General features: G+C 34.0%; 2 protein-coding genes across 6 annotated transcripts; both read left to right on the forward strand.

Annotated features, from left to right (window-relative positions):
• Positions 1 to 320: 320 nt before the first annotated feature.
• Positions 321 to 5,805, forward strand: LOC145332836 (tRNA (guanosine(18)-2'-O)-methyltransferase TARBP1-like). 2 transcript variants are annotated; one of them, XR_013884341.1, is made up of 8 exons: positions 321 to 486; positions 1,320 to 1,439; positions 1,779 to 1,863; positions 2,191 to 2,280; positions 2,686 to 2,793; positions 3,362 to 3,438; positions 4,012 to 4,497; positions 5,652 to 5,805. XR_013884341.1 is itself a non-coding variant. In XM_080177903.1 (7 exons), the coding sequence occupies exons 1-7, from the start codon at positions 338 to 340 to the stop codon at positions 4,076 to 4,078; spliced, it is 696 nt and encodes a 231-aa protein (XP_080034029.1). In that variant the 5' UTR covers positions 321 to 337; the 3' UTR covers positions 4,079 to 4,521. The 2 variants fall into 2 exon arrangements, 1 of the variants encoding a protein (XP_080034029.1); XM_080177903.1 differs by lacking the exon at positions 5,652 to 5,805 and having other exon boundaries at positions 4,012 to 4,521.
• Positions 5,772 to 12,798, forward strand: LOC145332835 (WD repeat-containing protein 82-like). 4 transcript variants are annotated; one of them, XR_013884339.1, is made up of 10 exons: positions 5,772 to 5,919; positions 6,531 to 6,604; positions 7,051 to 7,169; positions 7,727 to 7,847; positions 8,364 to 8,516; positions 9,600 to 9,669; positions 10,111 to 10,214; positions 10,928 to 11,088; positions 11,801 to 12,077; positions 12,682 to 12,798. XR_013884339.1 is itself a non-coding variant. In XM_080177902.1 (9 exons), the coding sequence occupies exons 1-9, from the start codon at positions 5,805 to 5,807 to the stop codon at positions 12,000 to 12,002; spliced, it is 1,119 nt and encodes a 372-aa protein (XP_080034028.1). In that variant the 5' UTR covers positions 5,772 to 5,804; the 3' UTR covers positions 12,003 to 12,113. The 4 variants fall into 4 exon arrangements, 1 of the variants encoding a protein (XP_080034028.1); XR_013884338.1 differs by having other exon boundaries at positions 11,801 to 12,074; XR_013884340.1 differs by having other exon boundaries at positions 11,801 to 12,074; positions 12,696 to 12,798.
• Positions 12,799 to 14,842: the final 2,044 nt, after the last annotated feature.

Raw genomic sequence — 14,842 nt, forward strand, 5'->3', positions numbered from 1 at the left:
AAAAATATAAAATCAGCCCTGGTTTTCGGCCCCTCGGGGCTAAAACACTGGTCTATGGAAGCAACGTATGGCTAGACCTTTAAAGTAGGTCCGTAGTCACTAACATCCAGTCTATTATAAACAACCAATCCGTTGATTGCACGATCTTTGTCTGAAACTAACTGCATGGAATTGAGTTGCGCCAGTTTTGGGCCCATGCATTCCCCCCATGCTTACTTTGATGTCGCGCATCTGACATATCAGTAGAAGGTACATCATTATCATAACATTCATAACTTCCCTTAGACATAACGTCATAAGGAAAGTATATAATTTTGTATATAATATTGTGAAAGAAATGTTAAAACCTAGATACTTGACAAACCCCTACCTGAGTTATTTTAACCTGGATGGTACTGTCAGTTCCTCTCTGGAATCCTGCAGTCCTTCCAAGCTGGTGGCCAAAGATCCTTTGGTTCAAGAACAAAACACCGATAATGTTCAAAGGTATTAATACCTCGTTTTGTTAAGAGATCAATAATAATGAGTCCTCCTTCCGCATTCTAAATAATTTTAGGAAGTTTGAAAAAAAAATTTACTCCTTGGTAAGAGTGTGTTAAGATTGCTTCACTTGAGCCAAAAGAGGATACGTACGTATGTACATATGGTTTCCAGTTTTTAATTTAAGTTATTTAAAAGATGCGATGCTTCTTTAAATTTTATCCGGTTTCGTTTGTTACTTCAGGTTTTAAATATATTTGAAAGAGGTTAATTAAGTAAACACTAAAAATACACCCTTTTTCGTTGTCTGTAATATACCCCCCTCGACTTTGGTGTAAGGGATAGTGTCAAAATTTTTGGATGCGCTTCGTTCACTCCCCTGACAAAATCCTCTGCACGCCACTGATTTTGTGTTAATTTTTATTATGTAATATTATTACATTTTTTTTAAAGGGGTAGTTTCACAAAATGTATTTGAACTTAATTTAGTGAACTGCATATTTTTTCCTGGTTAATTGGTTAAACTACATTTATATGGCATATATTTGAAAGAATTTCAATTTTCTACCACGTAGTTTTTAAAATATCAAGACTTGAAAAGACGATTTTCATATCACATATATCGCATATATCACAAAAAGACGATTTTCAAATCTTGATATTTTCAAAACTGCGTGGTAGAAAATTGAAATTCTTTCAAATATATGCCATATAAATATAGTTTAACCCTTAATTAGCAAAAAATATGCGGTTCACTAAATTAAGTTCAAATGCATTTCGTGAGACTACCCCTTTTGCTTTAACATAAAAATAAATATTTATCACTCAAACTTGTTTAGGAAGATAACCCCATGGAAATGTATGAATATTGAGACAGATTTGCTGGACACCCAAAGGTTAAGTGCTACAAAGGAGAGAGAATATCCGGGCCTAATTGTTATTGCCTCACTTATTGACAGGTAAACAGTTGGAATTTATCTGAGCTTGGCAGCTGTGACTAAGCCTCAATTTTTTTTTTTTGAAAGGGGGGATTGTTATTTTTTGGTTCAGAAAGGGAACTTCCAGCTGATTTTTAAAGTTAAGCCCCCCTTTAACAAAACCCTATGCAGTGTGCATTCCACTAGTTTATCAATTCTTTTCTTAAGATACGTCTTTCCCCCACCCCACCCCTTACTTTCCTACCGAAGGAAAATACTGACATATTGAGGACTATAGCAGTAACATTAATTGACGACAAAATTACGCTTGTCTTAATATCCACGAATACTATATTCCTTGTCTGTTCACCTTTTTTTTAGATTACCAAATCTTGGAGGTTTATGTCGGACATGTGAAATTCTTGGAGTAGGAAAAATGACAATACCGTCAGCAGCTGCTGTTAAGGTACAGAATATTTTTTTCCAGTACGGCTTTGAAACCGATTTATATCCGCCGGGTTAGAATTGGTTCTCGTCCAAACTGAAAAATCACAGTAGAATCGAATTACAAACTATTTTCCACGAATAATAAAACAAAAATCATAAAATCAACACCAGTTTCATTTTGATATAAAACGATGTTTGTTTATAAAACGATGCGATAAATAACTATTATATGCGACAAAAATTAAGAGTGCTATACAAGTCTTTAGAAGTCTGTAAATTGCTTGTGTTGGTATGGAATAAATAGTTCTGAAAAGAAATTACGATTTAATGTATTCAATTCATGTAGGAGAGAGATTTTACTGGAGTATCTGTGACTGCTGAGCAATGGCTGCCAATGGAAGAAGTTCCTGAGAATCAACTCATCCAGTATATAATGGTAATATTAGGTTTTATTTGGTTTATATGCATAGAACAATTATTTGGATTTGCACTAGGTATATATTTTCACCTCTAATAAAATGGATTTTCAGCTGGCTTATATATATAACGACAGTTTCCAATCCACCCATTTTATCCCATCACCTCCGATCCCACTTGACCAATAAATGAGGATTAAATAAGCAACCTTAATAGACGAAAAAATTTTCCCTATCATAATACCTATCCATTAATTGGTTAGGCTTGGTTGTGTTCTGGGTAAATTAAGCAGCATCCTAATATTAGGATAAAACTTCTTTATTTATAGCACTTGAGCTTCACTGTCCAACGGTTAGCGAGATCTTAAGCTTAAGACAGACAGACAGTCATCCTGTTACTTTTTGTACAAAGACCTAATTTTTAGGCATTAAAATCAGCTGGATGGAGTATAGTTGCAATAGAACAGGCCAGTAAAAGTGTCCCTCTCCAAAGTTTCCAGTTTCCAGAGAAGTGTGCCATTCTGTTGGGAAAGGTAGTATTTATCTCTTTTTAATGGCGAAGCTATTTCATGTATTGAATTGTTCTTATGCCCATTTGGATATGGCCAACTTTATTGTAGTCTTCTTCCACAAATGTAAGGGGAAGGCATTTTTATTTTATTTTTGTAAAATCGCACCTACACTTCATTATGTCATATTGTCTGTCTATCCCATAAGTGTAATTGACATATAATAGGATAACTATGGCCATAGTTTTAATAAAGGTATTTTCGCTTAATCAAATGATACAATTTTAGATTTACATTAATAGCAGCAAATTAAATTAGGTCTTTCATTTCGTGGTGAAAATTGTTTTAACTTGTTTGCAATAATGGATATATTATTACTTGAATCTTAAACCAGATTTTCATCTTCAATAAATGAATCTCGCAGGGTGCTAAAATAACAATACCTCCCATACACCTCCTTTACCACCCCCCCCCCCTCCCTCCTACTGGATAAGCGAACTGACCAATAAGTGAGGTCCATGTTAGCAACCTAGATTGACGACAATTTTTCCCCTGTCATAATATCCACGTACACTACCTATTGTTTGTAAAGGAAAGAGAAGGAGTTCCTGTAGAAGTGCTGAACCATGTCGATTATTGTGTTGAAATTCCACAACATGGGCTAATAAGGTAAGTTAAATATTATAATCGATATAATATTATGTTAGATGTTGCACCAGATTTTCACGAACTTTGATAAAGTGATAATGGCAGCTGGCTGAAATAACGAAACACACTATCCTCCCTTTTATCCTATCCCCCCGTCTCCTACTGGATGAACTAACTTATCAATAAATGTTAGCAACCTAAATTGACTTAAAATTTTTCCCCTGTTAATATATCCACGTTTATTTTAAATTCATTCCTATTATATTAAAATTAGTCGTTTAAACATTTTGACATTTAACTTTATCAATCAACCAATCAAAAATTCGATAAAGGTCCCCAAAGTTGTAAAGCCAATGCAATGTAAAAGATGTAATTATACAATTTTGGGGACTAGAATAATAAAAGTCCCTTCCCTCCTGGATTTTAATCAATTTGGATCATATTGGGTAATTTTATGTTTTATGTTATACAAAAGTGGTAATTTTGTGTATTATCATTTTTGGATGAACGTCAATTTATCGACCATTGTCTTATCCCTTTAGATTGCTGATTAAAATCGCTGAATAACCGTCAATAATATTTGTATTTTTTTAGGAGTTTTAATGTGCATGTAACTGGCTCCATTGTTCTCTGGGAGTATGTCCGACAGAGAATTCAATAAAAACAATCAACAAAGCTGATCAAAGAGTAGCTGCGCTTCTGAAATATCTATACATAAATAATCTGATGCCGCCCAGCCTCTGTTTTTAATTTATAGAACAATACTGAAAAACTGTGCAGTAAGGTTAAATGCCGTTAGCTGCCGTTAAAGTTGTTGAAAACCTTTGTTACAACGGCCTGTTTCGAAGTATTTGTTTACAAGTGTAATTCTGTCCTAAAAATGTGATTATGTAAAAGACACCTGTGATAATCTTTAATTTTGTAATTTAATTTAAAACAAAAATGCATACCGATACAAAAAATATTGTTCATGGGTTGCAATTGTTTCATAAGAGTGAAGTAAAGAGGAAAGTTGGGTATGAGCTAGGGTCAGTATAAAGCTGTTCTGTTGATTTTAAGAGAGGGAGATGACATTGGATTGTAAATTATATAACAAGTTCTAGGGTTGCAATCCGTCTGATTTTGGGACCGGATTCGGATTCTTACAAGAATCCGTCCAAAAATAAAACGGACTTCTCCGCGGATTCTGGATTCTTATTTTTTGGACGGATTCCGGATTCTGGATTTTGGATTCTAGCAATATTTTAAAGGCTTTTAAAAAAATAATTAAGGGATTAAATTATACCGGGTACTAAGAAGAATCTAAAGCTGCGTTTTTTCATATTTTTTGATCTCTCCACTGGGTGGTGTTGGTGGGGAGGGATAGGGGGAGGGGGTATCTTTGCCTTTGCGGTTGAAAGAAAAAAATTAAGGATCCGAATCCGCTAGGTATAAAAAAAACGGATTCGGTTTCTGGATTCCAATATTGGCCATAAATTGGTCGGATTCCGGATTCGGGTTGCCAAACCTAATAACAACGTTTTCTTTGGATCAAAAATTTGTGTACATTTATAAAGGGGGGAGGCGGATGTGCCACTTTTTGAAACCAAAAGTAAAACGTGCATGATCTCAGTCCATAAAAGAGTTACAGATCTAAAATTCGGCATAGCAATTGCTTTTGTGGAGAACATTATGGAACTGTGAAGAAACGGCAGCGGAACCACCCCCCCCCCGCCGAATTTTTTTTTTGCTTTTTTTTCATCAAATTAGACAGTTCTCAATCATCTGAGATAAACTTTTTTTCTCAGAAAAATTTCCCTTATATTTTCACGTGACATTTATCATATCAATATTTTTAAAAAAATTGCAAGTGTAAAATCTTACAAGTGTAAAAAAAAGTTTATCTCAGATGATTGAAAATTATCTATTATGGCAAGAAAAGGCAAAAAAAATTGGCGGGAAACGGTGGTTATCGGCGGGAGTGGCGGTTCCGCCGCCTTTTCTTCACAGTTCCATATTGTTCTCCACAAAAGCAACTGTTGTGCCAAACTTTAGAGCTGTAACTCTTTTATGGGCTTAGATCATGCACGTTTTACTTTTGGTTTCAAAAAGTGGCACATCCGCCTCCCCCCTTTTATATAAGGTCACGTGGTTTCAATCAAATAGTGTTCTAAATTTAAACCTAATTTTATTCTACAGGAAGGGGTCATTTTGTTTATAATCATTTAGTACGGTGATCAATTTATCGTCCATAGTCTGATCCCCTAAAATTCCTTGCTGATTTTAAAATGTGATAAATTTGGCGGTAGTTAACTAAGCAGAAAATTGAGTTTCAAAATAGTTTTTTTCTGAAGTGTCTGACAAATGTACCTGAATTTTTATTTTTTTTATATTTTTTACAGAATAAAATGAGTTCGAGTCCAACCAGCAGCGGCGGTGGCGGCATAAAGCTGGACGAGGCAATCCTCAACAGTTTCACAACCCTTAGAAATTATACCAGAGAAAAGAGAATTAATTTTTTAGGTCAGTTTATACAAAAAAATGTGGTGTAGCAATGTTACTCCATAAATCATTGATGCTGGAATGGAAATGTCATTACTTGGATATCCTATTATATAAAGTAGTAAGTGGTTTTTGTCTGTCCCGAAGGATCTCGCTAACCGCTGAACCGATATTGTTCTCCTTTACAGGGAAGCTTCTTATAGGTCCTGGGAAGGTTTCAAACTATTTTTGGGGAGGTTGTCTTCACCCCCCCCCCCCTTAAAAAATTAATATCTTTTTACTCTTTTGAACACAAATTTAAAATCGGATGAGGTCGACTTTTCCCCCCCTAGGGCGCTTAGGGGGCGTAGCCGCTAGTATCTAATCAAGTGAAACACGCAGCGGGCTAAAATAACGATTTTACCCCTACCACCCCTTTTACCCTATTACCTACCCTCTTACAAGATGAAATGGCTAATAAATGAGGTCCATACTAGCTGGCTATTTAAGTTACTCTTCCATTAAAAGTTCCAACACTCTTTTTTTCGTTTGTACCGTATAATTTTGGAGCTTCGCTTTTATGGATTTTGTCATCCTTGTTCATTATATATTGTGTACCTTATACAGAAAATAGCTCGTCTGCATTGTTTTAGATTTTTCACATGATGGTCTGAGGTTGATAGCCAGTGGGGATGATGATTCTATGATTATTTATGATTGTGAAAAGGTAAATAATTCGATTATCGGTGATGCTGAGGGATCTTAGGTGATAAGTCCCGTCTGTAGAAAAAAGATATTGGTTGAAATGTTAGCTCACTTTTAATTTGGAATCAACTAATCATAATTCTGTGAAAGTGTGGTTCTCCTTTACATTGAAGCTTCTTATAGGCCAATTGAATGTTTATAACTATTTTGGAAATGTATCCCAAACATCCTAAAAGAAATCCCTCTAAGAAAAAGAATCCCACCTCCCCCTCACCAAAACTAAAAAGAATTTACTTTTATTTTTTAAAACTCAAATTGAAAATATATCTAGCTTATTTTCAAAATTGTAAGAGGTTGATTTCCTGTGGCTTACATGCGGCTGACGAAAACTGCCGTGCCTTGAATTTATCCAGTAGAATTTTTAATCCCATACGTTATCATTTTTATGACAATATTATCTTATTTCAGGCGCAACAAAAACAAGTTATACGGTCACAGAAATATGGATGCGACCTGGTGCACTTTACACACGCTAGTAACACTATTATCTACGCTTCTAATAAAGAGAGCAAAGATAATGCTTTAAGGTAAATCTTGTTGCGCTATGTTTGGATATATTTGTTCTTGTTCTGTTGATATTACTCCGAAATCATGGAAAAAGTTTTCGAGACCGATTATCCGCTGGATTAACACCAGAGCTGGATCTTTAAATCATTTCAATGGTGCGCCAAATCGGGGTGCGCCAAATTTCAGCCAATCACAGCGCGACATTTCGTAAAATGCTGTGCTTTCATTGGTGGAAAGTTGGCTCACTCCGATTTGGCGCACCATTGAAATGATTTAAAGATCCAGCTCAGTTCTCAGTCATACTAAAATATATGTTATATCATTGTAATACAGACTATTTTCTAACGAATATTAAAATATAATTAATACCAATTTTGTAAATTAAAAAATTAAAATTAAAACCTGTTTTATCAGTCTACAATTTTACTCCTTAAAATAGCATTAAAGATAAAACAAACTTCCAACATATTAAAAGGGAAAAGAACAGTAAAGTGTTTTTTCTGTAAAACACTATTTATATCAAGATATATAATATTTAAACTTGATAGGTACCTATAACGTTTTATTTTATGTTTAGATATATGTCAATACACGACAACAAATTTTTGAAATATTTTACTGGACACACCGCCAAGGTTGTTTCTCTATCCCTCTCTCCTGTAGATGATACAATAATCTCAAGCTCATTGGATAAAACGGTAAGTAGGGATCTAGAGGGATAAGACTATTGCCAATAAATTGATGTACATCCCCAATGATGATACACAAAAGTATCCCTTAGTTAGATTACAATTAGTGGTTGAAACGTTTGAACACTCAACTTAATGAACCAACTAATCCAAATTTAATAAAAGTTGTTGTGAAAACGTTTTTATAAAACTTTGGGGACTAGATGTTAAAGAAAAAACACAGTTATGAGAAACAAAATTTTCCCGTTTCCAGATTAAGATTATTAGGAGAAAAGTTATTTGGTACGAAGTACAAACCAATCCATAAAACCCATCAAAGTTTTTGAGCAGATAAATTAGCATTAATTTTAAGGGATAAGACAATGGATAAGGAATTAATATGCATTCTCAATGTTGATAAACAAAATTACCCCTTGTGTTGAAAAGTTTGGTACCAACCTAATCAAAATTCTAACTTTAATCTACATATAATTACACTTAGAATTAGGTGGGTAATAACCTAACATAATGTATATATTCTTGTAGGTTAGAATGTGGGACTTAAGATCTCCTGACTGCAAGGGTTTGATGCAGTGTGGGGGTCGTGCCGTGGCCGCATTTGATCCGGAAGGCCTCATCTTTGCCGTCGGGGTTCAAAGCGAGTATATTAAACTATATGATCTCAGAAGCTTCGAAAAGGTTTGTTGATTTTTATGCTTTTTTGAAGAAAGAATTTTTTTTCCACCAATGCAGAAAAACAAATTAATACCTGTTGTATTGTATATGCAATGCAGTAATTGAATGTCTATGTATGTATGTGCCATTGTAGCAGGATGTATGTGTGACTGTTTAATGAACTTTTGCACATTTTTATCTTTTTTCTTTAGATTATCATTGATAAGTTTGTAGTTTTCAGATAATAATTTCTAGGCTTGTTTGTATGTAGTATGTACCTACTATGTATATCTGGAAACAAAATGAGAGTAATCTTGTTTATAATGCTTTTTAAAAGCGAAACTTTTCTATAATTAGGGTCGGTCCGTCCGTCACGGATAGCTTTTTTTCGTTATTTTAGACATGTTAGAATTGTCATCGATTTCAAATTTTGCATGGTGATTCCTTTAGTAGTTAGGTACGATTTAGAAAGCGTAGCAATTCTATAATCATTACCAAAATGTCCGTACGTCCATTTTAAACATGTTGATTTTTTTTACTTTTTTAAATAGCTTTTTTCGTTAATTTAGGCATGTTAGAATTGTCCTATCGATTTTAAATATTGCATGGTGATTCCTGTAATAGTTAGGTACGAGTTAGAAAGCGTAGCAACTCTATAATCATTACCAGAATGTCCGTACGTCCATTTTAATCATGTTGATTTTTTTTACATTTTTAACAACAAATTTGTATGTGACCTAATTATTCGATTGGTCTAATTTTTGGTATTCTGATTCCTGGGACAACAAAGTACAATATTATAAGCGAAGCAACTCTATAATCAAGTCCTAAAAATGTAAGTATGTCCATAATCATTATCCTGTATCAAGCAGTTTTTCAACAAATTTACTTACAATTTTGCTTTGACTCTTATACATTCGCATTCTGATTATTCAGTTCTGACATTATACAAATGTTAATGTACCGTTTCAGAGCTTCGCTTTTATGGATGTTGTCATCCTTGTTAATTTCTTATTTTACTTTTAGTACATTTATTATACCTACAATAAATAAAATTTTAAGATTTGTAGAGTTGCTTCGCACTAGAAATGAATGTATTTCTTTCAGGGTCCTTTTTCAACATTCAAGTACAAAACAGAGACAGGGTGTGACTGGACTGGCATCAAGTTCAGCTTAGGTAACAGAGAAAATTCCCACGCTCATTACTTTTTTCACACGCTCATAATTGTAAAATCTTTAGTGGAATTATTAATTCGTCAGGAGTGTATAGTACGCAGTTCCGTCTCAAACAAATATTTTAAAAATTTTGCTTTCTATCCAAATTGTGGCTCAATAACATTGAAACATCAAAGTTTTGGATCGTCCTATTTTTTAAGAACAGTAGAAACCTCACTGAAATTTACAAGGTATAAGATTTACTAAAAAATAAAAGCCATCTCCAATAAAAGAAATAAGACTGTAGTAAGTATTTTACAATGTCAAAAATGCTTATTTATCATTTCTACAAAATCGGTGCACATAAAAGGGTCTATGCCTTGTCGGGAAAGTTACACATAGCTGAAGCCCTCTCTATTCTTTTATTTTAATAATGATGTTATCATCCTTGTTTTGTTTGTAGATGGTAAACTAATGATGTTAACAACAAACGGAGCCGTAATAAGAATAGTGGACGCTTATGATGGAAAACCTATGCACACCCTGGCTGGCTTTCAAAATAATAAGGTAGGTTCATCACACAAAAATCCTAGATGTATAACCAACTAAGACAATTACCTGGTTCCAGTGATGGGGACCTTTTCGTCTTTTAGCAAACTGCTCTTTTGTAGCGACTTGGCTGTGTTAATGTTTCCGACGATATCAGCTGATATTAAATGATCCAATTTAAGGTCGGCACGGTGGACATACAGTTATTATACCCCTGTCCCCCCTATTCTTTTACTTCAATATTTTAATTAATATTCAGGGACTAGGAATTACACTTGTATCCAAAGTTTTATTTGTAGTAGGGTTGGGCCGGATATCCGGCCATTTTCAATATCCTTCAATAAAACCTTTATATTATACTGTACTAGGGGTTTGATCAAACCAATTTTTCGTATTTTAGATTTAAAAGAAAATTTGTTTTTAAAATTCTTTTAGGGGGGTGGATTTTTTTGTGCGGGGGGAGTTTTCATTTTTTGGGGGGTTGGGGGTGTCCAACTCCCAAAAAAAAGTTATAAACCTTCCCGGGACCTATGATAAGCTATTCTGTAAGGGAGAAAGGTAGATTTAAAATATTGGTTGAAACGTTTTGACAATTAATATAATGAACAATCTAATAAAAAAATATTAAAAGTAACTAGTTAGCGAATAGGAAAACATGATTATAAAACTTTGGGTACTAGAGTAATCAATAGTCCTCTCCCTTTCTCCCTGAATAAAAGGCATCTATTTAGGGTATACCAATAGAAGCCAGCTTCACACCTGATTCTCAATTTGTGCTGGGCGGATCTAGCGACGGGAAAGTGCACGTATGGCGACCAGACACGGGACAGCGGGTGGCCATCCTCAATGGCGAACATGATAATCCTGTCACGAATGTGCAGTTCAATCCCAGGTTCGTAATTTTAATGGATTTAGAATATTAATGGATATTATGACCGTGGAAAAATTGTCGTCAATCAAGGTTGCTTACATGGACATTATTTATTGTCGGTTCGTTAATCCAGTAAATTAGGGGGTGAAGGGGTGTATCGTTTTTTTGCCCGCTTCGAGTTTCAGCTTATTAGAGAACATGAAATCTGGAGAAAGATCTAAGTAATAATATATCCATTGTAATTTTACTGTAGTTGCGCATTTACTTTATTGTATAACTTTGAATTATGGAGAGATCCATAAAAACAAAGGATTTCGGTTAAGTTAGAAATGTTCATTTATAGATTCCTTTAAAATCAACAGGTGTTAGGAGCTCAATAGGTGACAAAATATCAAAATGTGTTCAATTCAATACTTTTTTTTTATAGCAAGCTCCATATTAAAAGTTCAAAGATTTTTGGAACATTTTACTTTGAACTACAAGTTCCGTTTTTATGTCTTACTTATATGGCCTGTATGAAAACAATGTGTGAATACACATTACTGCATACTTCCAACCTTTTATTAAACTGCCATTTGGAAAGAATATTTTTGAAAATAACCATATCAATATAATTTAAATATATAAATAAATGTATATATTATTCATTTCAATAATTTATTATTTTATGTGTGTGTACAGTTACCCTTGTACAGTGTACACCCAATGATAATAAATCTTATCTAATGTTCAGGTATATGATGATGGCCTCTGCCTGTCACAATCTCAACTTCTGGGCCCAGAATCCTGACCCACACAACAACAATGGTTTCAGCGCTGGGGTCGGGGGCGGATACTCGCCCATGGATCCGTTCAGCGGCGGTGGGGGCGGCGGACACCTGCCGCAGCAGCCGTTTTCTCGTCCCTCAACTGGATTTCAAGATGGACTTTATTGAGATTTGTAATAATAATAGATGTAATGTAATTAAATGATAATTGTGTTTTTCACCCCTTTGCAAAAATGCTACGTAGTAAATTGTTAAAATATTTAGCAATATTTCAGGAAACCCTCTTCACTTAATTTTTTTATTGATTGAAAATAAGGGATGATGGTTATTTTTTATGTCAAGGCCCTTTTAATTTAATGAGATGGTTCCATGAAAGTTGGTAATTTAATGTGCTCATTAGAATTATTCAGCACTTCTACGTTCTAATGCAATTAAAAATACATTCCTTGGATGTTGGAACAACAGATCTATAGTATAGATGTATATACAGACAACTACCTCCCTTCATTTTTCAAAGACCTCTTTCGTCTGCTTCTAAATAATTTTCTGCTACTTAGCTGTGTTAATAAAAGCGATACCATTTTCAATGACCCAATAGGAGGGTTGCACAAGACTATTGCGATGGGGAGATACAGTTATTTAACCCTTTCTCCCTCTAGTGTTTTACTCTAATGTTGGAACTATTATTCCAGTATGGCTACGAAACCGACTAATATCCGTAGGATTAGAACTGTTCTCAGCCATACTGAAAAATCATGTACAGCATCATATTACAGACAATTTTCCACGAATATTAAAATAAACACCTTCGGCCCCTTGTGGCTAACATCCGCAAAACTCTGCAAAGCACTGATTATCAAGATATAATGTAATTCACCCCAAAAAAGAATATTGTATTTTTATTTTGTAAGTTGTACCTGATACCTTTAATCAATTTTTTAATAAATTTTCTTAGATTTGTTAATTCCATTATTTTGTATTTTAATAGCGAACGAAATGAAAAAGTTGTTTCCTTTCCTACCCAAATCTGTACACAATTTCAACCAATGACATTGCTGGAATGTACCTTAGGGCGGGTTCATATCGGAATTAGACAAAGAGGGGATATGCAACAGATAAAATTAACCTTTAAAACATTTCCGACCGAAAAAGAATTTTTAAAAATTGAGTTTTAGAACGCGACCACTAAAAAATATATTTGATTACTTATTAATATGCAAAGACGACATTCAAATTTTTTAAAAATCAGAACTATGGCTTCATGGTGCTCCCTGGAAAGGCCTTGAAGAACTGAATCAGGAACTTTTGTCCGTTTCAAAATATCTCTTTCCTAGCCTTAGAAATCACTAAAAAACCACATTTTTTAAAGGTTTATTGAGAATTGTCCAATTTGTAGAGGTTATTTAGATTTTCTCAGGCTAGGAACGAGATTTTTTGAAACGGTCAAAAGTTCCTGATTCTACTCCTCAATGCCTTTCCTGGGAGCACCATGAAGCCATAGTTCTGATTAAAAAAATTTTTGACTCCCATTTACAAATAGCATTACAATTGAATGTCTGGTCGTCAGCGGTTTTAAGACTTAGGATAAATTTAAATCATCCAGAGGTGTATTATACTCATACAAATCATTTGCAGATCCCCGCTTTGGCCTCAGAAAAAAAATGTCCAAAATCGACCCACCCTAATGTACCTCCACGGTTCTCCTACCGGCTGGTTTAGAGAGTATGTCTCTTTAGATTATCTCTATTGTGTGTCTGTCTGTCTGTCTGATTTGTTGAGTTTCGCTTTTTATGGATGTTGTCATCCTTGTTACACAAAGAAGTATCACGGAGGGAAGGAATTCCAAATCAATTGCTTCAACATTTACCAGCTGTAAAAGGAAAAATGAATGGGGGTCAAGAATAATTTATCATCCATTGTCTTAGCCCTGTAAACCCGGAGAACAAACTAGGGATCGAAAGGAATAAGACAATGTCATGACCAATAAATTGATGTACATTCCCCAATGATCATATACAAAATTACCCCTGCTGTCGATTCCAATTAGTAGTTGAAACATTGAGACTTGATGAACTAACCAATAAGAGATATAAGTTTTCCGGAATTGTAATGTAGGGAGTAGATTTGAAATCTGCATCAAATTTTAAGGATTTTTTATAAAATTTGTTTTTTGTATAATTCTTTATCTAAAAGCGGAAATACAAATTAAGTTAATTAATTTTGGCATCTGTGATTGGTGGATTTAAAAAATCTGCGCTCTGATTGGATGTCGTACATCATTCAACCAATTAGAGCGCAGGTAGTTTAAAATCCACCTATCCTATTGGTCAAAATTAATTAACTTAAAATGTATTTTCGCTTTTAGATAAAGAATTTTACAAAAAACGAATTTTATAAAAAAATCCTTAAAATTTGATGCAGATTTCAAATCTACTCCCTACAATACAATTCCGGAAAACTTATATCTCTTACTAACCAATCAAAATTCGATAAAAGTCTTTAAAGTTGAAAAGCCAACGAACAAGAAACGTTATTATATAACTTTGGGGACTAGTGTAATAATCAGTGCAATGTCCCCTCCCTCCCTCTCTGAAAATAAACATATTGAAAAATAAAGGTACTAAGAAAGAGAGGGAATGTCTGATTGAGCCAATAGGAGAATCGCATCGGAATTTACATTGGATCTCATTGGTTGAAATTATGTACACATTTTCCTACGAAGGCATGTTTTTTTTCATTTCATACATACATAAAAGTCAGCTGTTAACTGTATATTTTCTTAGTAGAAAGCTTTGCGGAATCAGAATTAATTGCCCAAAAATTTCGTTTACAATTTGAAAGCTTGAAACAAAGTTGGATTCTTAAAAAAAACTTAGGCTGGCAACTCGCTGGTGAGGCAAAATTATTTTTGTGAAAAATCCTCCAAAATCGAATAAAAAAATTTACAAAAATGAAATAAAATCTTAAGAGGGTTATTAACATATGATTTTGTTTAATTTTTGTAGATT

This window comes from Acartia tonsa, chromosome 11 (genome assembly GCF_053477335.1).
Source record: "Acartia tonsa isolate MP-2025a chromosome 11, ASM5347733v1, whole genome shotgun sequence".
NCBI lineage: Eukaryota > Metazoa > Arthropoda > Copepoda > Calanoida > Acartiidae > Acartia > Acartia tonsa.

What these genes read in the sequence shown, in the direction of transcription:
- LOC145332836 (XM_080177903.1), top strand. Translation starts at nt 338, where the DNA reads ATGTTAAAACCTAGATACTTGACAAACCCCTACCTGAGTTATTTTAAC. An exon ending in GTGCCATTCTGTTGGGAAAG is followed by an intron (nt 2,794 to 3,361) that starts GTAGTATTTATC and finishes TTGTTTGTAAAG; the next exon opens with GAAAGAGAAGGAGTTCCTGT. An exon ending in CCACAACATGGGCTAATAAG is followed by an intron (nt 3,439 to 4,011) that starts GTAAGTTAAATA and finishes GTATTTTTTTAG; the next exon opens with GAGTTTTAATGTGCATGTAA.
- LOC145332835 (XM_080177902.1), top strand. Translation starts at nt 5,805, where the DNA reads ATGAGTTCGAGTCCAACCAGCAGCGGCGGTGGCGGCATAAAGCTGGAC. An exon ending in AGCAAAGATAATGCTTTAAG is followed by an intron (nt 7,170 to 7,726) that starts GTAAATCTTGTT and finishes TTTTATGTTTAG; the next exon opens with ATATATGTCAATACACGACA. An exon ending in AATGTGCAGTTCAATCCCAG is followed by an intron (nt 11,089 to 11,800) that starts GTTCGTAATTTT and finishes TCTAATGTTCAG; the next exon opens with GTATATGATGATGGCCTCTG.